This window comes from Lotus japonicus, chromosome 6 (assembly GCF_012489685.1).
Source record: "Lotus japonicus ecotype B-129 chromosome 6, LjGifu_v1.2".
Taxonomy (NCBI): Eukaryota; Viridiplantae; Streptophyta; class Magnoliopsida; order Fabales; family Fabaceae; genus Lotus; species Lotus japonicus.
In genome coordinates this window covers 38,194,816-38,216,654 of record NC_080046.1, presented here as the reverse complement: position 1 = coordinate 38,216,654, position 21,839 = coordinate 38,194,816, and the positions used below count along the sequence as shown (strand labels likewise).

The 21,839-nt window shown below is 36.4% G+C and overlaps 2 protein-coding genes across 4 annotated transcripts; one reads left to right on the top strand and one right to left on the bottom strand.

Moving 5' to 3' along the window:
• Positions 1-474: 474 nt before the first annotated feature.
• LOC130722149 (ATP-dependent zinc metalloprotease FTSH 9, chloroplastic-like) lies at positions 475-8,823 on the bottom strand. Its single transcript, XM_057572793.1, has 13 exons — positions 7,809-8,823; positions 6,927-6,992; positions 6,679-6,813; positions 6,449-6,514; positions 5,891-6,076; positions 5,711-5,797; positions 5,504-5,617; positions 5,088-5,212; positions 4,887-4,995; positions 4,441-4,566; positions 1,809-2,129; positions 1,607-1,730; positions 475-1,037 (listed from the first exon to the last, which is right to left on the bottom strand). Exons 1-13 carry the CDS (start codon positions 8,622-8,624, stop codon positions 913-915), a joined length of 2,400 nt encoding a protein of 799 aa, XP_057428776.1. The 5' UTR covers positions 8,625-8,823; the 3' UTR covers positions 475-912.
• A 2,697-nt stretch (positions 8,824-11,520) lies between these two features.
• Positions 11,521-16,858, top strand: LOC130722148 (uncharacterized). 3 transcript variants are annotated; one of them, XM_057572791.1, is made up of 5 exons: positions 11,521-13,048; positions 13,702-14,642; positions 15,236-15,637; positions 15,991-16,221; positions 16,329-16,858. In XM_057572791.1, exons 1-5 carry the CDS (start codon positions 11,899-11,901, stop codon positions 16,470-16,472), a joined length of 2,868 nt encoding a protein of 955 aa, XP_057428774.1. In that variant the 5' UTR covers positions 11,521-11,898; the 3' UTR covers positions 16,473-16,858. The 3 variants fall into 3 exon arrangements, with proteins under 3 accessions (XP_057428774.1, XP_057428773.1, XP_057428775.1); XM_057572790.1 differs by having other exon boundaries at positions 16,326-16,858; XM_057572792.1 differs by lacking the exons at positions 15,991-16,221; positions 16,329-16,858 and having other exon boundaries at positions 15,236-15,643.
• The last annotated feature ends 4,981 nt before the right edge of the window (positions 16,859-21,839 follow it).

Here is a 21,839-nt window from a genome sequence, read left to right as displayed (position 1 = left end):
ATTTTAGAAGAGCAAAGGGAGAATGGTAAAGACCAAAACCCCAACTCAATTATGATTCTAATTCAAAGCTGAAAGGGATTTAAAGGGAAGATAGATGATGCAACTTAGATGTCATTTATCATATTTTAAAATCTAAAATTGTATTTTACAAGTAAAGGCAATAACAGTATTCTAAGTTTCTAACCAAACAAAAAAGTGATTTCCACTCCCATTTCAATAAAACATGGGATGGTCCACCAGAGGCACACTGCACTGTTGTTCTTTATCTAACAAAAAAGTACAGAAAAGTTGATTCAGGAGCAACAGATATTTTAGTCTTCCTTCAAAATATCAAAAATCCTTACTAGGAGAATGCAATATCATCACCATCATTCACGCATTGACAACTAGAGTTGATTACGGGCCTGTTTTATTTTGGGGAGTAAAAGGCTACCATTTGGAAATGGACTTTGTTACTTGCAATTCCCAGAAAAGTATTTCGAAGTGAGATACAGTGGAGTCCTATTTATTTCACATAACCAAAGTATATACAACTACGTAACAATTACATTTGCAGATCAGTATAAAACAAATTCAGTTACCAACAAGGCAACACATGTATAATAATTTAATAAAGGAGGCACTGGCAGCACTAATGAAATCCTTGAATGGGCATCGATGTATATATCTCTGCATCTTTCCATTTCCGTGTGGCTTTGGTCGAGTGAATTGAGTTATAACACAAATAACAGGCTGGCTGTGTTAAAAACGATGCCAGAATTCACACTTTACAGGAATATACAAAGTTGTAAAGGTGAACTCATGCTGTCTGTGATATAACTTGACGGGTCATGAGGCTTCAGCATATTATGTCAAAATTCATACTCCAAATCACATTCCACACTCCTAGTGTAATAGACCGCTCTTTAACTATCAGGAACCTATCTGCAATGGGAGAAGAGACTCTTGCGTACCTTTGACAAAAATAGCAAGCTCTGTTGGTGCAACCACCATTCTTAACCACTTATGTAGCTCTTCACCCTCAACTTTTTCCTTTTCTGAAGAATAAGCACAGTTAGAACATAGTGGCTTAACATCATCAGTATCACTAAACAGTCATGGAAGCAAATGAATGATACATCCCAAGTTCATTAAAATCCCTTCACATGACCAATGTATTGAATTATAAACACAGGATGCAGGAAGTTTAAAACCCAATCTATACTTATATTTGATTAGTTACTGTAAAAGCTCAAAATCAAAATCTACGATCTAATTCTTCTATGCAATTTCAACTGATGGTGTGATTCAGTGTACAAATAAAATACAAACACAAGCATGGTGCGTGCATGTATGATAAAGGGAGAAACTCTTCAAGCCCAAACAGCTCATGTTATGGGTTGCTACAATGATATCCAGAGTTATGTAGTTTATTAACAGTCAAGTATAAGACTTCTTTTACCATCGTTTTCCAATAGCGAAGTCTTCACCCTAAACCACAAACTCTAATTATCTATTATCTATTTAATTAAGTCAAAAGATATTGCATATATCCATGGTCAACGATTGACAATCACCAAAGACAACTCCACGATCAACATACATAAGAAACAGTAAGCATGATTACCTTCTAAATAAGCACCAAGACCCTCCAAAACAGTAGTATTTGCTCGGATAATGGAAAGCGCAACAGCCAGTGCAGACTGGAGTAATGTTTGCACCTCTCTTTGAACAAGATCAACAAGGTGCCCCTGTTATGTACAGACAATAATCAGCATATAGAAGAATTTGAAAGAATAAAGAAGTTAGAAGTTAATAAAATGCAAGACCTGATCCCTTCCCCAAGGAGCTCCACCAGATTCATCAATTCCACCACTAGAAAGAGTGGCTATTGACACAGGGCCTATGGTCTGATTAAGACCATATTCAGCTATAGCCTTGTATGCCATATCAGTTGCTCGCCGTATGTCATCAAGTGCACCTGTCGACACTCGACCAGAATAAACAACTTCTTCAGCTGCACGGCCTCCAAGAAGGGTCACCAGGCGACCATGCAACTCATCAATGAAGAGCAAATACCTATCCTCATTTGTTGGAGGAGTATAAGTAAATCCCAAAGCCCCTCCTGACCTCGGCAATATACTTAGTTTCTGACAAAATAACACAGTAGTAAGGCATTGAAATATCCTTAGACCATTTAATGACAATAGGGGAGCAACACAGAAACTTCCAACATACAACTCAGACACAGAAATACACAAGTAGGCTGGATATTTTTTAGAGTAATTGTTATTCATTTACTAATAATATGGTAATTCAATAAGTTATAAATAAAAAGGGTTAAATCATATAACCGTCCCTAAACTTTAAGCAAGATCTGAAAACCGTCCCTAAACTTTAAGCGAGATCTGAAAACCGTCCCTCACCGGAAAATTATCTGAAAACCGTCCTCAGACTATTAAAAATAATTTGAACCCATCCCTGCTGCCGCCTTAGGTCCGGCCACCGTGCTTACGTGTGGGTTGAGCTCGTACGTGTCTGTCCACCTCAATTAATGAGTCCCACGTGTAATTTTTTTTATTTAAAATAAAAATATTTCCTAATTATCCAACACTAGATCTAAACCTTAATCTCTAAAGGTAAATCCCTAAATCTACACATTGATCCTCAAAGAATATGAATTAACTCAATTAAGCCAAAAAAAAAAAAATTAAGTTCTGCTCCCCCCACAACAAACCAGACCTCATCTTCCCCCAACATCCATGCACCCTCCACCTACCCCACCGTCATTGAAGCCCACGACCGCCATGAGCAGAACCTTCTACGCCAGCCACCACCACCTAACTCCATAACCCATGCCTCAGGCGAACCAGGCCACAAATGCATCATTACCTCCAAAGTTACCTTGCGTGCTGCATGTCGTTGCTGAGTCTGTCGTACAGCGCCGCTCACGCCACCGTTTTCGCACTTTCCTTCTTCAATCGCTGCAGATCTAGCGACCACATGCTCATACCTCATACCCACCGGATTGGAGCTCCACGGAGAGACCATCAGCAACACAGAGGCTGCAACCCCTTCTTCTCGACAACAACTCACCGCCGCAGCCCAACAAGTCACCACCCAGCGACACCGTCGCCGCCAACAACAACCCAGAATCTTCTTCCCCGCGACTCCGGCCACCTCTGTTCTCTACATTTTTCTTCCCCATCTCACTCTCGATCTTCCGATCTCCCTCTTTTTTCTGAATTTCAGGTGTTGTTGGGACTTTGGCTACGGGGAAGGTGTTCAAGTTTCAATCACGTCCTGCTTCTCTAAATCCCCCATTGATGCAAAACCCATAAAAAAAATCCCTCCTTTTCATTCGATCTGAAGCTCTGGTTTAAGTAGGATGAAATTTCTGGGCTTGGATTTGTGTGGATGAAGCTTCTGTTCCCATTCTTCCCCCTTTCTCCATTGGTTTCCTCTCTCACATCCCTCTCTTTCTTTCGGGGTTTCTGGGTTTCTGGAGAAGGAGAAGGAGGAGGGTGGGGAATTGGGTCTGTGGTGGGGGTAGGGGTTTGCGATGGGGGTCGCGGTTTTTGGTGGGGGTGAGGAGGGTGGGTGGAGGATGGGGTAGAGGAGATTTTTTTTTGTTTACAGGGATGGAGGAGATGAGTTAATGTTTCTGGAATTTTCTTTTTTTCTGCTTCAGTAAGAAATGTCCTGGAAATTTGATGAAGATGAAAGGTTTAATTAGATTAGGATTTATGAAATTTAATTAGTTTAATTAGGATTTGGAAATGATTAAATTTAATTGGAAAATTAAAAAATTCAGGATTCATCAATTGATGTGGCAGTGCCACATAGCATCGTTAATGACAAATAAGCACGGTGGCCGGAGCTAAATCGGCGGCAGGGATGGATTCAATATATTTCTTGAAGTGTGATGACAGTTTCCAGATAATTTTCCGGCGAGGGACAGTTTTCAGATCTCGCTCAAAGTTCAGGGACGGTTATATGATTTAACCCTAAATAAAATGAAGTCAAACACAGACTTAATGAAGTACAGTATATAACTGTATACAATGCTTCATATGCACAAGTCTTCAAAGACCATCTTGTTATGTATTTATTGAATATTATAAAAAGAAATTCATGCACTACTCACCAAGCCTGCTTTAACATCTCAATATCAATAGCAAAAATGAACATGAAAATTAACACATGCACCTCATTTCCACCCCCCAAAAAAATAAGCAAAACAATTTCTTGTCACATGCCAATAAATTAAGAATCTCAAAAGCATAGCCAATATGAACTAGAAAGCATCAATTATCATATTCATTTTGAACACAAATGCTGTTATAACAAGTGAATTCCATAACATCAAGTAGGAAAGAACATGTAATACAAGCTCAATCCCCATATACATGGCAGTAGCATCTTTGAAGTACCTAATATAGGGCACCTTCAATGGTTTACCTCAACACGGGGCTGTCCAGGAAGAAGCTTTGCAACTGCAGTACCTACTACAGCATGGCCGGCCTCATGTCGCGCAACTACAGCCTTTTCACTTCCTTGCAATTTGGCAGTCTTCTTCTCTATGCCCTGAAACAAGTAATTTGGTTCATATTCACCATAGCTGGTTGAAATTTTCAATTTACTATTTTGTCATTTGACAGCTAGAAAAATGTGATTACTTGACCAATTTAAAGTGGTAAACGATACATAAAGAAACATTAAATAATAGTAAAGGAACCGAAGGTAGTCTAATCATATTAGTTGATAATGGAATACAGCTTAAAAATTGAACAAATAAGCAAATAGTACTTTAATTGACATCTTATGTACTACAACTGTAGGCGTAAGGTAATAGAGACCATATAATTTGAGTCAATTATAAACCACCTTGAGTGGGTGTAACTTACAGCTATAGATCTTTCTACAGCTTGGATGAAATCAATTCTCTCAACCACAACTTTATTTTTTCTTCCAGCCAATAAAGCAGCCTCATTGACTAGGTTTGCGAGATCCGCTCTGTAACAATGCAACATGTCAAATCAAATTCCAATGTCTATGTATTCAAAGAAAAAGGAAAGCATGGGGCAAAACTAAAACAGCGCAAGTACCCAGTGAAGCCAGTGGTCATACGAGCAATGTCATCAAGGTCAACATCCTTAGCTAAAGGAAGTTCTTTTCTAGAAACATGAACTTTTAGGATGGCTTCTCTTCCAATCCTATCAGGTGCTTCCACCTGAGAAGAATACAAGGGGAATTTCTTATAGAGATGCAAAGTGTAGAATTTATTTTTTAATATTTAATAATTTAGCATTATGATTTTTTTTGGAAAGAAAAAATGACTTAAATCTTATTAAAACCATGATAGATCTCAATCACAAAGGTGAAGTACAAAGAGAAATAAACGTCAGTATCATCACAAACTGTGTACGGTTGATTTCATTAAAATAATATTTACATTCTGATATCATTAAAAGAATTTAGCATTATGATAAAGGAGGTTATGTATTAAAACTAGATTACAGACCATGACTACACGATCAAATCTTCCCGGACGACGAAGTGCAGGGTCCAAGACATCTGCCCTATTAGTAGCTCCAAGAACAATAACTGCAGAATTGCTGTCAAACCCATCCATCTCCTGCAAGGAAACTTTAGCACATTAGCTTCATCGGGGTAGCAGGGTTTTTATTTTTCATTCACAAGAAATAGATATTTTGAAAGGAACACTAACAGTGAGCAATTGGTTCAAGGTTTGCTCTCGCTCATCATTGCTGACCATGCGAAATTTACCATCACGACTTTTAGCCACAGCATCTATCTGCATACAAAAAGAAACTCTAGTTAGTTTAATTTTTAAAATAGATGTTGAACCAAATCATCCCATGCAACAAGAGGATACCTATTTTTGTACCTCATCAATAAATATTATGGATGGAGCTTCTCTTTTTGCCTTTGCAAAGAGATCTCTTACACGGGAGGCACCCATGCCAACATACAACTCTACAAATTCACTAGCAGAACAACTTATAAAAGGCACATCAGCTTCCCCAGCCACAGCCTTTGCTAGTAGAGTTTTACCTGTCCCAGGAAGACCCACCTGTAAGGTACATCAAAAGATATTCACTGCCTACATTTCAATCTAAAACACTATTAAAATTCATCATGTTACATGATATACTGGCTCAAACTTGCAGAAAAGACATAAGTGAATAGTCCAAGGATTTATCCCTGCAAGTTTCTTGAGTGTTGAGAATTACATAAATATGAGAGAGAACTGTTCATATAACAGAGTAGGCAAGTGAGCTAAATTTCAGCTTCAGAGACTCCCCATCATAATTCCACATATTCGACCCCTTCCAGGGCAATTATCACTAACTACAAAGTGAAGACTAATCGAACATCATAATGATATAGTTTATCCTGGGATCATTGGGACAATATTTATCAGACATCTCTACCAAGAACTCACCAATAGAACACCGCGGGGAGGACGAGCCCCAAGTCTCGTGTATTTATCTGGATTTCGAAGAAATTCCTGACAAGTGAAAATCAGCATAATCAAAAATTCAAAATTACTTCCCTGTATCACCAAAACTCAATGAAAATGAGATTAATCTGTAAAATAAAAATCATTTAAACACCCTACAGGTAACAGGATACACATTGCAAGTGTTGAAAATGATAAGAGACTCTTCCTACCACAATCTCTTCCAACTCCTCTTTAGCCTCATCCACACCAGCAATATCAGCAAAAGTGACTGTTTCACCTCGATCAGATGATTTTGTACCAGCAGAAGTGCCTGATTTGCGTTTTCGAATCTGACCAGCAGTATGCTGCACACAGCATATACTCATTTAGAAAAATGTATTGTATTAACACTTTAGGGAACATAAGCTGTGTCAGGAGGCCCAATAAATTAAGATGGGGTAAGAATGCAGATGCACACCTGAGAAAAGCTCAGAGGGAATCGATGCAGCAGCCCCGCAATTAAAACAGCATAAAACAAGGCTATCTGTGAATATGAGAATGGCATCAGCATGTCATGAAGTTATATAAATGGTATCCACCCAACAACCGTAGAAAATTATAACAAGTTGGAATAAGGTAAATATCATGAACCAGTAATGCATAAAGTCAAAAGTGCAAATGAAGGCTTGATTTTTAGTTTTCATCAATAATACAACACAAGTGAAAGTGAAATCTGATCACAACATAGCATGTCTAACACATTTCTAAAAGTTTCTTGGTTATACAGTGGGGGGTGTGTGCAGATACACCTCTATTAAGCCAATATAAAATTTAGCTTCTTTTAAACAGTCAAAGTGCTGTTTCAAAAAAAAAACAGTCAAAGTGCTCAATTCTTCTAGAAATTAAAACTCAAATGGGGTATCATGCCTTTCAGAAAATCATCCTTCTTAAATAGCATTAAGAAGCACAGGAGCAACTGCATATATGTTCCTAATGGTGATTCCAGAAGTAGAAATACTTAATTACATAACCTTTTGTCCTTCCCCTTCATCACAGCTTTAGAACCAATCATATTTCTCATTCCTCCTTCATGCCTAAAAAATGTCTATTCAAATAAATGAACACAATGCAATGAGAAAGAACATTAAGCTTCAGATCACCAGCCTTCTCCAATAATTAGGTAAACAACAAAACATCTACAAGTATAGTAACTAGTAAGACTCTTAATATCAATTTCCCTATCAAACTCCTCATACTCAAGTAGATTATCTAAAGTTTTCAGCACCACAGAAAAAATAATGCTAGTTCATTTCTCAACTTCAAATATATCTAAAACAACACAAGTGCAGAACTCGCTTACCAATGTAGTGTTAAAGAATCCACCAGAACGCTTATCCGGGGACCCAAACTCAACCCCATTCTCCAGCATCTTTTCATATGGAGTTCTGAAATCACTAGGCCTTGTGGTGGTGTAAACTATCCTCTTGGTTGCAGCAACACTCTTCACCAAAGACTCTGATTCCACCAACCTACTACTAGTCCATGAAACTTCACCACCCTGACCAGTTCCCACAACAGGCTTCAGCTTGAACAAGATGTGAACCCCATCAACCTCCACCTTCCGCACCTGGTCACTGTTGACCCTACTCAAAAACTCACTGTAAGGCACACTCACAACCGTCGTCGGAGCCCGAGGCTCCGACCCCGGTAACGGAATCCCGGGCCGGATAACCCGCATAACGAAAATCACAATCCCCAATTGCAAAAGCAGAGCCCCAATTTCCTGCGCTTGAATTATGGGTTGCCACTGCCACCGCCACCACCACCCACCCTTCCCCTGCTTCTCCCTCCTCCGGTCCGAACCGGAGCTCGGCGAACCGGCGTCATCAACCACCTTACCCTCGCCAGTTTTCTCCTCGCCGGAACCGGAGCTCGGCGAACCGGCGGCGGAATCAGTCTCGCTGGTGGAACGACATACCCATCTTCTGACTCCGTTTCCGCCCCACAAACAAAACGTTTGTGAAACCGGACATCGAGAACGACACGAATCAGGGACAAAACGACATGGGTCGATGAGGTTAACCCTAGAATTTGCGTGGGAATTGAGGTAGTGGGTTTTGGAGTTGTTGTAGGTTAAGGGAGATAGGTAATGGAAGTGATAATCCAAAGGTAACATTCGAGAAGAGTGAGTGAGACCCAGAAAAAAAATTGGAACTTGAGAAGTGGGTTATGGTGATTTTTGCTTAAGCTTGATTAGGATGCAGGTTACGAGTTACAACAATGGTGGATGAAGTTGAGAGAGAAAGAGAAGAAGACACGACACGACACGACAGTGAATAAGAGCCGTTGGATTAAGGGAGATTGGGAAGATCTCAACCGATGATTTCTGGTTTTCTTTATTTTGGTCAAAAACCGACGATATCAGTTACCAAGGCATGCTATATCTTCTCTTTGGACAGCCAAGTAATTGAGCAATCAGTGACCATTGATAATAAAATAAAATAAAAAATATGATATTGACCAAAACACAATTTTTTAATAAAATATTTCATGTTTGTTTGGAGAATATAAATGTTGATTGCAAAAGTTAGCTTATTAAATAAAAAATGGTTGCAAATGTAAAGCTCTTTAAATGGAAGGTTGTAAATGATATTCTCCTCGCAAATGATGTTAGAGCCTCAAGTCATATATGACTCATATTTCTAATTGCCCTCGAGAAACAATCTTTTTATATGACTCATATTTCCTCTTAGGCTTTTTTACCATGTCTTGTGAATAACCTGACTGATATCAAGGATTAGCACCTTAACTCCCCTTGGTGTTTGGTCTTTGGTATAACAATGGAAATGATTTGGAGATCAAGGAATGAGTTAGTGATTAATAGCATTGACAACTCTCCATTGTTATTCAGAGAAAAATTTCTCTAGTTTTGAAAGACTTCAGTCAAGCTTTTTCTGATGTGATTTCTCATACCAAGGTAAGTAGAGTAGATAATTCTGTCTTGTTAAAATGGTTCCCTCCTATGGAAACCATGGATTAAATTGAATACTAATGAATCATTCACTTCTAAGGATAATATGGCTACTTGTCGTGGAGTGATTAGAGACCACAATGGTGTATTTATATTGGGTTTTTTTATTGAAATCTTGATAGATCTTTTTTATAGACAAACGTTAGTTGTTATTAATTTTAGTAAATGAGTTCTTTCATCAGGGTTTGAACCCTAGCACCTTCACCTTTTTTATTCTCCCCAACCCTTATGTCTCCTAACTCTTACCACTTGAGCTAACCCTTATGGACTTGATAAATGGTATGTGTTACATGCTGAGTTACGTGGCATTATTCATGACCTTAAATTGGCTGGAGCAAGGGTTTTTCTATACTTTTGATTGAATCTGATTTAGAGCTAGCTATCATATTTTTGGATAAAGGTTGTCATCCTTCTAATCCAAGTGCACCTTTGCTGAGGGAAATTAACTCAATGGTTGAGAACAGCCCCTCAAGGAGATTAACTCGGTTGCGGATACTTTTGCAAAGAATTGGTTGTCCTTGCCTATGATGATGAAGATTTATGATTTCCTACGTGATTTTAATATTGTTCTTTTTATGTTTGATTTATGTAGTACCTTGTAAATGAGGGGTTAGTTTCCCTCATTTTTCACTTTTAGCCCCGACTATTATAAAAAAAATGATTGGTAAAATTAGTGGTTAAACTAGCTAAGTATTACTAATTAAATACTCAATTAATTACATAACATGAGATGCATATATATCTGAATATTACATTTACTTAATTGAATAAACTATATTTTACAAAGTTAAAAAATATTAATTTTTAAATTCCCTATGAATTTTTAAATAATAATCATCCCAATACAATATGATTAGATTATACTCCATATTGTACGGAGTATAATATAAGAGGGTAATATTAATGAAGGAATTTGATGATAATGATAACGATAAAAATGGAAATAAATTCAATAAGTTTTAAGGTATAACAACTGAAGTTGTGTTTCAAAAAATATTATACAATAATAATGTAAGCTCATTCACCAAACACATCTAAAGAGCTTATAAACTAGAAAGAAAAAAAAAATTAAAACAATCTAAAGAGTCTTACCAAACATACTTATAATGCCTTATCACAAAATATCGTAGTTGCTATTTCAGAAAGATGGAGGAAAGTACCTCCGCTGTGCACAATGGTGAGAGAGCTGGAGCATGCATGTTAGGGCGGAGAATATTCACAAAGGCGGAGGTATCCAAATGATAGATTAACGTCTAAGTTAGTGATGTTATAGAGAATGGATTCTCTAAGAGCAGAAACATTATGAATAATTCTTTTCTTACCGAGTGATCAAACGTGTATTTATAATGACTGAGTTGTGTAGTGGTGAAAGTACTCAACCCTTTCTAGGCTGTCTCGTTACTTACCTTAAGTAACTTAGCAATTTGTTTGGTCAATTTGTCTTTCGACGAGCGCTCGCTTTGTCCTTTGGTCCTCCACCCCAACTAACACGGTACTGTATAAGTCAATTGAAACTAATTAGTGCACAATTTTTTATAGATTGGTTTTGATGAACTTAAGAGCTTTTTACACGGATATTCAATTATTTAATGTTATATATACAAAAGTTGTTATATTACTTTTATTATAATTAGATTAAAAGTTTATTTCTGAAGTGCGGATATCAGAGTAGATAAATTTACATTTTTTAAATCTTATTTTTTAATACAATCATGTCTATATTTTAATTTATTTATTTTATGTTTGAAACGATTATAATTAAAATCTTACACAAAAAAAAATTATTTTATTTTCTAAAATTCAAGTAAATCCATCATTATTTTTGTTATCAATCATGCCACTCTATAGCTTATATATGAAAATGAAACTGATATTTTTACTCCTCCCCCGTCCCTTCTTCTTTTTCGTTTGTGCAATGTAAAACTCCTAAATAAGAGGATCGATGAAATTTTCAGCCAAACAAAAAGTTTCCTTAAAAAAGACAAACTAATTTGTCATGGTTCACAACGGCTCACCATTTGTTGGGGATGATCAAACATTTGTTTATTGTGTTGACCACCATTTTGGGGGGCTAGTTTGACCTTGTTATTCTCTGTAACTCCTTTAGTTTTACAATTTTCTGGATGGTTTCTATGATGCCAATACCAAATCACATCAATGCTGCATTTTGTTTGTTCTCCTAGTTTGTTCTTAGGCTAGAAGCCAATTACAAAATAGCTTCTAATCCGAAGCCAATTCAAAGTGTTCGTTCATCTTTACTTTTTTTAAATATTTCTTCGATGGGGTTTGTAACAAACATGTCACCTATCACTGTGATGATTATATATGGTTACTTGTTTGAATCTAGTAATGAATAAAATGCCCACAATTTGAGTTTTCCACTGTTAGGTTGTGCTTGAAAGCATTCAGAGAAACAAATATGGGTTTGAATGTAAAGGAGGTTCAACTTCGTTTGTGCAAAGTGGTTCAAGTTTCATATCAATCTAGTTACACCTTTCTACGAAAGCATCCAATTGTTTCTGGTGCCTTGTCGGTGTGCTTCATCCTGTATATACTTCTTTCTTATATCTATAGATTCTTGGCCTATTTGTCCCCTTTTCTTGTATGTGCTGCTATTTTTGTAAGAATCTTTTGGAGTTCTGAGCAAACTCAGCTCAGATATATCAAAGATTTCAAGGAGAAGGGAGAGAAAAGAAGGGTAGAACCAAAATATCCAAAGATTCCTAACAATGCGAGGCGCGAAATGCTCCATAAGTATCCATCACAAAGTGCCACAAGTAGGAGGAGAAATCTCAGGTACAAGAAATGGGATGTGTATGGTGGTTTAGAGGAAAAAGCCAAGGATTTATCAGCAGCTTTTCATAATGAGTTCACAAAAGGTGAGAGTTCTTTAGACTATGGATTGTCTGGGAAAAAAACTCAGGCTCCTAAGAGGCAAACCTTGAGATCTGAACCTTCAATGGTTGACCTAGTGGAGTGTGGTGATGCTGAGATAGAAAAGATGGAGTATGATGAGGATGAGGAGGATGCAATGGAGGAGGAAAGGAACAAACCCATAGAATGGACAGAGGATGATCAGAATAATCTCATGGATCTTGGGAATTCAGAGATGGAGAGGAACAGAAGATTGGAGAGTCTCATAGCCAGAAGAAGAGAAAAGAAACTAATGAAGATGCAACTTGAGAGTGGTCTAATTGATAAAAGACCAATCACATCATCAAATCCAATTGCACCACTACTAATTAAAAGAGGAAATCCAAAGGACTTTGAAGGGATTGATGACTTAGAAATGCCTGGTTCTGCTCCATCTTACATGCCAAGAAGCCCATATGACATTCCTTATGATCCTTGTGAGGAGAGGCCTAACCTCACAGAAGATAGTTTACTTCAAGAGTACACAAGTAATCAGAAGGACAACATTACATTCTGCAGGCATGGAAGCTTCAGTTTAGGCCCCTTTAACCCATCAGAAACGAATCAGGACCAAGGAGCTAGAGGGTACTACTCATTTAATCAAAGGAGGAAGTATTCAGACAGGCTTCCGTACTCAAGATTCAGAAGTCATCCAGGTAATGAATAAATTTCCCATCATCCTCTCTCTCTCTCTCTCTCTGGGGATTCAGGCTCCCAACACTCGGAAATATCCTACATTCATGCAGACACGCAATTTGAGTCGTCCGATCAAGATCAATCAGTTCATATATTTCATCGAGATCTGCCGGTAAATATAAATTTAGAATCTGAGACCAATGATCTTGATCAAATGACTCTGATTGCGTGACAACATGAATATAGGGATTCCCTGACTGCAGGGAATCTATTCCTTTCTGAATAAGAGTGTGTTTGGATAAATAACTTAATTAAGCGCTTATGGCAATAAGTGTTTAATACATAAGGGCTTATAGCAATAAGAGTTTATCACATATGTTCTTATTCATAAGCCAATTTTTTTTTTATTGAAATAAGCTCAAAATTTGTTATAAATAGGTATAAACGTTTATTCATAAGTTAATTTGATTCTGAGCAACCTATGAAAATAAGCTCAAACCATCTTGTAGGTCATAAGCTATTTACATATGCTCTCTCAAACAATTGTATAAGCACTTACGATATAAAATAAGCTCAAATAAGCTCTTCTAAAATAGTCTAAATAACAAAAAAAAAAAAAGAATTTGTGGTAAAACTTGATTATGAATTAACTGGATGTATTTTACTCATGCAGATAAGGGAAATCATGACTGGCTAATTGACCAGTTGCTCTACAATGAAGGAGGTGAAAATGGATCAGAAACACCTAATCCAGTGAGTAAAGGACATGAAACAACACATGAAGAGAATGGGAAATGTGAGACTAGTGTAGCTGACATGAAAGTAGAGGAAGTGGAGAATGCCCATGAAGCAAAATCTATGTCAAATCAGACAAGCAAGAGTACAGGCCTAGTTCCAAACATCTCAAATGTTGAAACAACTCATATTTCAGAAAAGTCAAGGTTTTGTGAGCCTCATAAGAGGCTACTCAATTTACCAGAATCTACTAAAACAGCAAGAAGTGTCACTATAAATGAATCATCTATGCATGACAGTGTTCCATCTCCTGTTGATAAGAGACAAGAAATGATGTTCTTAACCGATAGGCGTGTTTGTCACACCCCAACATATTCCATTGCTTCTGACTTGCAAGTGGAGGTTTCTGAAGTTGGTTCACCAACATCAACAATTGAAGAAAATGCTAATAGCAATTCAACTTCTGATAGAGACTCCTCTATTTTGTATGATGGGGACATTGATAGAGATGTTAGTTCTGGCAGTGAAGATTTGTGGGGAGCCTCTTTCCATGGAACACGTGGAGTTAGAAGTGAGGAGAATAATGAAGAAGTAAACAACTCAAAGGACATTATTTCACCAATTTCTCTAAGACAAATAGATGAAGAAAATGTAGCTGATGTGAGCTCCATGTCCTCAAGATCGGATTTGCCTGAAGATACTCCAACTTGTGCAAGAAGTAGTGATCATCATAACATCTTTGGTTATATGAAATATTCTGAAAGGGAAAATGAATCACCCCAATCTTCCATTTCTTCTTCTGTGTCATCACATCAGACGTCGTTGATTGGTAGCTCCGTGGAACAGTTACCTGAGGAATCACACTCAGTAAAACCAAAGGTTAGTCATTTTGGTGCTATTATCTAATAGAACTGTTCAGAAGTCTCACATTGACTACAGATATAGTAAAATAAATCTTTATAATGGGTAGAAACTAGCAATATTCACCTCTGAGGTAGATTTTAGGTAGAGTAAGGCTTAGCCTGAACTCGAAGATTGTATCAGAGCAACTTGTGTAAAAGTTAGAAATTGCTTTTAGTACTATTAATAAAATAATTATCCCATGAGATAAGATCGTCAGTTGGCTTAGCTGTCAGACAACTTAATCCTTAACTGGTCCTAGCAGTGACATTGTGCTTTCTCCTTATGAGTTTTTTCCATGTACGAAATATGCCACTCTATGTTTGTCAGTATCAATCAATTTATTTTGCTTGCTTCCTTCCGTTGACAGTGATGAGGGGAGGATAAGAATACAATTGTGAAACCATTTATTTGTAAAGGAATGAGACTATCTTGTGAATTCATAAATGAGAACTCATGTCACTATTTTTGCTAGTATCATCTTAGTTTGCTTGCTTTCTTACTTCCATAGAAGTAGTTAATAAGGGGTTCATGAGAATATCTTAATTTCAGAATTTTTTTATGCTTAATAGGAATACAACCAGTCAGAGAATTTGATAACTGAGTCACTGGTTATCAATGATGTGAGTATCTCAGCAGTAATAGAGCAAAATAACAATGAGAACACAATAAGTAATGAAGATCCAAGTCCCAGCACGTCAGTTTTGCGGCAAGAATCAGTTGACGAAGGTTCTAACTCCTCAATCGCATCATCACCAAGATCCGTATTACCAGAGAAGACCATAGTAGATGAAGTTTCATCATCAGCCTCTACACAACAGTTGCATACAGGTTCTCAGCATTCTGAAATGGAGTTTATGGCCCAAGAAACTTTAAATGGTGAACGCCCACCTAACACCATACCTCAAAATTTTCAGCCTTTAATGGTTGATACAACTGATGAATCACATAATCTTAACTTTAATTATTCTCAGGTATAAATTCTAATAGAAATAGTCCACATCTCTTTTATCTATATTATATCAAGAGTAATGATTGGTGGACACTCCCACGGGGCGGACACACAGAAGACACCAAAAAAGTTACATTCTCGAAAACTAGTTTTTGAAATATAAAATTTTACACGCAAGTTCTAGTAGGTTTCGAAAAAAAAATGTAATTTCTTAAAATAAATTCCGGAAGTTAGTTTCTAGATTTATTATGTAGCAAATTACTTTTTGAAAACTAGTTTCTGGAATGTAGTTTTTTGTGGTGGCTATTGGGTATCCGCATAGTTAAGTTGAAGCTTCAAGCCTTAATTTGAACACCATGTGTGACATTTGACCAGGAGCAAACTAACCCCCTAGAGAATTCCACTGAAGGATCAAATATCCTTGGCAACATGAATGATGAAGAAGAAGTAAGCCTTAAGGAGGAGCAAGACAAGTCAAAGAATGATGAAATCAGTGAAGACAATTCCAAACACCTAATTAGACAAGAGAATACTGCAGAATCCACTAGAATAACAACTATGGAGGATACAGATGACACTCAATCTAGAGATTTAGTGGATGACAGAGTAGCATTCGATATTCTATTTCTTAATTTAATATGTTTATGTAGATTTATGACATATTTTATCAGATTAGCTAATACAGTTGCATTGCTCATCCGTTTTTTAAGCAGCTGCCATCAAGAGAGCTTGTTCAAGATGATAAGATTGACAAACCAGCAAGTAGTAACATCCATGAGGACTTGCCGGAACCAAGGGTCGTCGAGCCACCAGTTCCCGTTAAAGAAGCAAATGAGGGCCATGCAGAAGCTTCATGAAGTAGTTAAACTTGGCAAGTGCTAAAGCCTGATATTCCTTGGAATTGTACATGTACACTATCGAAAGTTATTGGCAGAAAGAAGTGAAGTTCCACTGTTTGGTTCTTCACTCTAATTGAATGACTAATTTGATTAGGATGCAGAAAAGGAGAAGAAGGACTAAGTGTTTTATGTGCATGGATGCTGCACATAGATTACTTCTCCGTAGACATTCATATAACATTATTCCATTAGTCGCATTGCACATACCTTATCATAGTAAATATGTAGAAAATTAGATTTAGAACATTATATAGAATTGACATAATTTTCATTTTTGGTGCTGTTGTACCTGTAAATTTCAAATGATAATCATATTTTTCAAGGCTCCAAATATTTCACTTGTATCTTTTTGATCATCGGATAGGATGAAATCAACTATGTTAATTTCTCTGTTTTTTTTTTTTTCCTTTAATTCTCCTCACAATCAGATATTATCAGATCTAATATTTGCAGGGGTATGTTTGGTTTATGAAACCATGAATTTTGGAATGAAGTGGTAGCCAAGGAATGGATTACATATCATTATTTGATCTATCTATACACGAGTTTTCAGTAAAAAAAATATATAAATATTATTTTTATAGCTAATTTAATTGATAAAAGTATTTACCGGATAATAATAATAATAATTTAAATATAAAATATAGGCTTAAATATGTTGGATGTCCCTCTAAAATAGGGGTCCTTTGGTTAAGGCCCCTACAATTTTTTTTTGGTGAAATAAGCCCCTAATGTGAATATAATATATAGTGATAAGTCCCTGCCGTGAGGTTCCGTTTAATTTTTTATGATTCTGCAAACGGTACTGACGTGGATTATATTTTTCTAAAATTATTAGGGTGCCACGTAAGTAAATTAGGGTTGAAAAAATAAAAAAAAATAAAAACTCAAGTAAAATCCCCAAACGTACTTGGGTTTTTTACATTGGGTTTTTATTTTATTTTTATTTTTATTTTTTTCAACCCTGATTTACTTACGTGGCACCCTCTTTAATTGAATAATTTTCACAAAATATAATCCATGTCAGCACCGTTTGCAGAATCATCAGAAATTAAACGGAACCTCACGGCAGAGGCTTATCACTATATATTATTTTCACATTAGGGGTTTATTCCACCCAAAAAATTTTGTAGGGGCCTTAACCAAAAGACCCCTATTTTAGAGGGATCTCCAACGTAGTTAAGCCTAAAATATAAATATTGAAAGAATTCTATTTTTTAGTCAACTTAAATATGGTTTGATGTCATTGTAAATGAGTTTGTTGACTTATGACCTTGGAAAGTCAAGGCTCTAGAAAAGATTTGTGTGTTCCTTTGACTCATCATGCACAATGCTCTCCAAGTTAATAGTTGAGCTTTCAGTGCAATCTTACTTCTTCGCCGGGTTACTCGAGATAGTCTCATAATAGAAGGACATTCTTCATTGCTTTCATAATTTCCCAAATTCAAGAGAGGTTTGGTTACGTTTGAATACTTTTTCTTGGACGAATTTATGTGCTATATATACATTTGAGCTTGGATTCGCTGACAAATGGGTAGGACTCATTCTGCTCTTTTCATTGTTGTTTGAGGCTTGTGGAGTTGGAGAAACAACATGGTTTTAGGGTAGAAAAGATGGGTTGTTGATTATGATTGCAAAATGGACCAGATATGAGCATGCTAATCACATGGAGTTCATGTATCATAAGCGATTTGATCATTCCTCGGCCGCTACTGCGCCATCCCTGAGGTAGTTAACGTATTTTTTAGGTTGTGTCACTTTGAATGTTGATGGAGCCTATAATGTGACAAGCCAAAAAATGGGCATGGGACGTTTGCTTCGGGACAAAAACGATGCCTAAAAGCGCAAGTTCTAAGCTGAGATTTAGTTGACGCTTTAAAGTATGGTCTTCATTTATTATAGGATTTGAATTTCAAAAATGTTGTGTGTCAAATAGATAGCTTGGAGACTGTAGATTCTCTAGCAAAGGATAAATTCAGGTTCCATACTTATGCTAGAGACGTTCTTGAAATTCATCAGATCTTGGCCCGTAATTGGGAAATTCACTTGTGTCATGTTTCTAGAGAAGCTAATGCCACCGCTGACTGTCTTTCTGATATTGGAGCGATTCTGCAATCTGATGCCACTATCTTGGATACTCCTCCGGAGAGAGCTGAGCCTTTTTTTAGCAAGAAATGTCTTAGACCGGTAATTATTTTATCATTTCTCGTTTATTTTCTCACTCATCAAATGTGATATACTAGTGTATATACCTATGCTATGTACAGTTAATGTCTTGATACAACGGTTATTTAGCATCAAGTAGCCTACAGATCTTTATACACATATTCTTATACATGCAAAACACAGTAATGTTAGATCACCCCTACACTGGTTGAATGAGAAAGTTCGCAGCACTTATAATTGGATATTAAGACAAACAGTAAGGTTTACACGACATTGGATAAAAGTTAATTGATACAACCAAATCATAGCAAAGGAAATGCAAAGCATTCTAGTGGGTTTTAGGATGGATAAAAACATCAATAACACCAAAATTTTCACTGGTGGTGTAAAATGTCAAGACATCCGCTTCCTTCAATTCATGAGACTTGCAAAATGCTCTCCACCCCATCCCAAACTTAGCATATCTCCGATGGGGAACACCAAAAATACGACATTCCACTTGCAGACCAGTTGGTCCCCTTAAAAGCCAGTTGTAGACTTGACCGTTGCAAAGATAATCATATACATGTGCTGGGAAGTTCTGCATAAGTAAAAAACAACGTAAATAATTCTCACTAAAATTAACAACTAAGCTATTATATAATCAACTTTAATAAACTTTACCAGCTGACTTGTAGTAGCTTGATTCAATGATAATCTGCAAGTAAAAAAACATGGATAGCATATCCATCTCGCTTCCTTGGAAATGTTGTTTGTTGGCCAGGTACCCTCGTTTACTATACTAGTAGTTACAGTGGTATTTGGAGGGGTTATAATTGGAGGTGGAGGCCGAGGGAGATAACAAACTTCCTCAATATTTTAATTGTAGATGAATAAATCAAAGTTTGAGAAATCCTAGTACTTTAGCAGGCACCAATTTAAACCCTCCAAAGAGTAATGTCCACGGATCTCCAACAAGCCACTAACACACACATATGGGCTTTAAGTTGGCTAGTCTGTATAACTTATTTCGGTGTCTCCTAAAAACAATTTCATGACAGTATAATGTAAATTATGAGATGCATAAATATACTTTGTCCAGTTAAATTCCAGCCCGGACATCCACACCACAAACATTAACAAAAATAACTTAAATAGATCTTCATCATTAAGATGGTTTGTAGACTGGGATGCACCTAAGTAATTTTACTTGATTCTCTACATTTTAGGAGCATTTGTTAATTTTAACCTTTCCAATCTGAGTACATGAAGAAGGACAATGGTTTCAAGGAAATAGAAGTCGAGATTAATTAAGGCACATCTCAAAATGATGTGGAAATGTGAAGCTTTAGGTCAAGGAAAGTAAAATTAACAAAGTCATGACAGAGCTTAGAGGAAGAACTTGAAAACACCTGTAATTGTTTTCAGAAAGCAACAACAATTTTGAATTAAAATGAACCAGTTCCTATAACAATCATTAATGAAAATTATTTATTTAACCAATAATTGTTAAACACCATTGATGCCAGAGTAATAGCCATATGTTTTTTGGCTTCACTAACACACCAATACGGGCATTAAGTTGGTTGGTCTGATATAACTTATTTTCATGCCACGTAAGAACAATTTCATAATTGTATAATGTAAAATTTGTGATGCATAAAAATACTTTTTATTGATCAATTCTAGACTTACCATCCACACCAAAAACATTTACCAAAAAAACTTAAATAGATCTACACTAAAATGGTTTGTAGGCTGAGATGCACCCTAGTCATTTTACTTGATTTACAACATTTTGGGAGTATTAGTTAACATGAAGCTTCTCAATCTGAGTACATGAAGAAGGACAATGGTTTCAAGGAAATAGATCGAGATTCATTAAGGCACATCTGAAAATGATGTGGAAAATGGGAAGCTTTGGTCAAGCAAAGTAAAATTCTAAAAGTCATAAAGAGCTTTGAGAAAGAACTTGAAAGAATATGTAGTTGTTTTCAAAAATGCAACAACAATTTTGAATTAAAATGAACCAGCTCACATAACCATCATTAATGCTAAATATTTATTTCCTCCCAATTTTTAAAAACCATTGATGCCAGGGTACCGTCCAAATCTGATTGATATTTGAGAACCTTGTGGTTGCTATAAAGTTAAGCAGTAAATTTAGTACCTAATTCGAAACTACCACTATCAATGTATCAATAAAATACAAGCAATAGTTTCAAAAAAAAAACTACACCTCCCATTATATTAGCATAGAGGCAACAGATGAGTGCTTCTCAAGCATCTACTACCTTTACAAACACAATTTTAATATCATCAACATACTCCTGTGAAAGGGAACATGCAATTAACAATAGATTGCAAATGCATAACTCGCCTGCAAAAATGACTTTTACAATTCTATATTTGTAATAACAAAAACAAATACTTTGAGTGAAAAACACAACTTTCATAGTAAAAATCTTCAACATAGTACATACTACAATGGGTTGCAGATTGCAAACCACTTTGATTAAAACAAAACATAATCAAACATAAAGAATGTTACACACAAAAGACAATGACACAATGCAACTCCAAGTTGCTTCTTCACAAAGTTATAATATGAAAGGGTACTAAATAACACAATGCATAAACCATACTAAATCAATTATTTTCCTTATTCGTCTTCGGAGCAACCTTCTTCCTCCCATTTCCAGACATAACACCATCAACTTCAGGGGACGAACTTCTCTTCATGTTGATTATTTCCTGGGTGTCTCCATCAAGATCAATGGCAGGAGAACTTAAGCACACAGGAGTTTCAAAAGACTTCTCCCCAGAGACAACCCCACAAATTCCTCAACCAAATCCTACACTACCCCAATTTCAATTTTAGTAAATCCACCAAAACCACACACACCAGAAAATTACAAAGAGAAAAAATTACAACCTTGGATAGACCATCGAGTTTGAAGTTAGATTGAGGAGTAAGAAACATGCGGCTAGAAGATGCACCAACCTTTATCCCACAATCATTGATATCAGTCCAACATTAGGTAAATATGCATAGCAGTAATAAGGTAATTTTTCACGTACAGTGTGCTCTAATTGCAAGGTCTTGAACTGCTCAATGATCCAATCATTGATACAAACACGCTTTACATGATATGATGTACCAAAACGAGATCTTTCAAA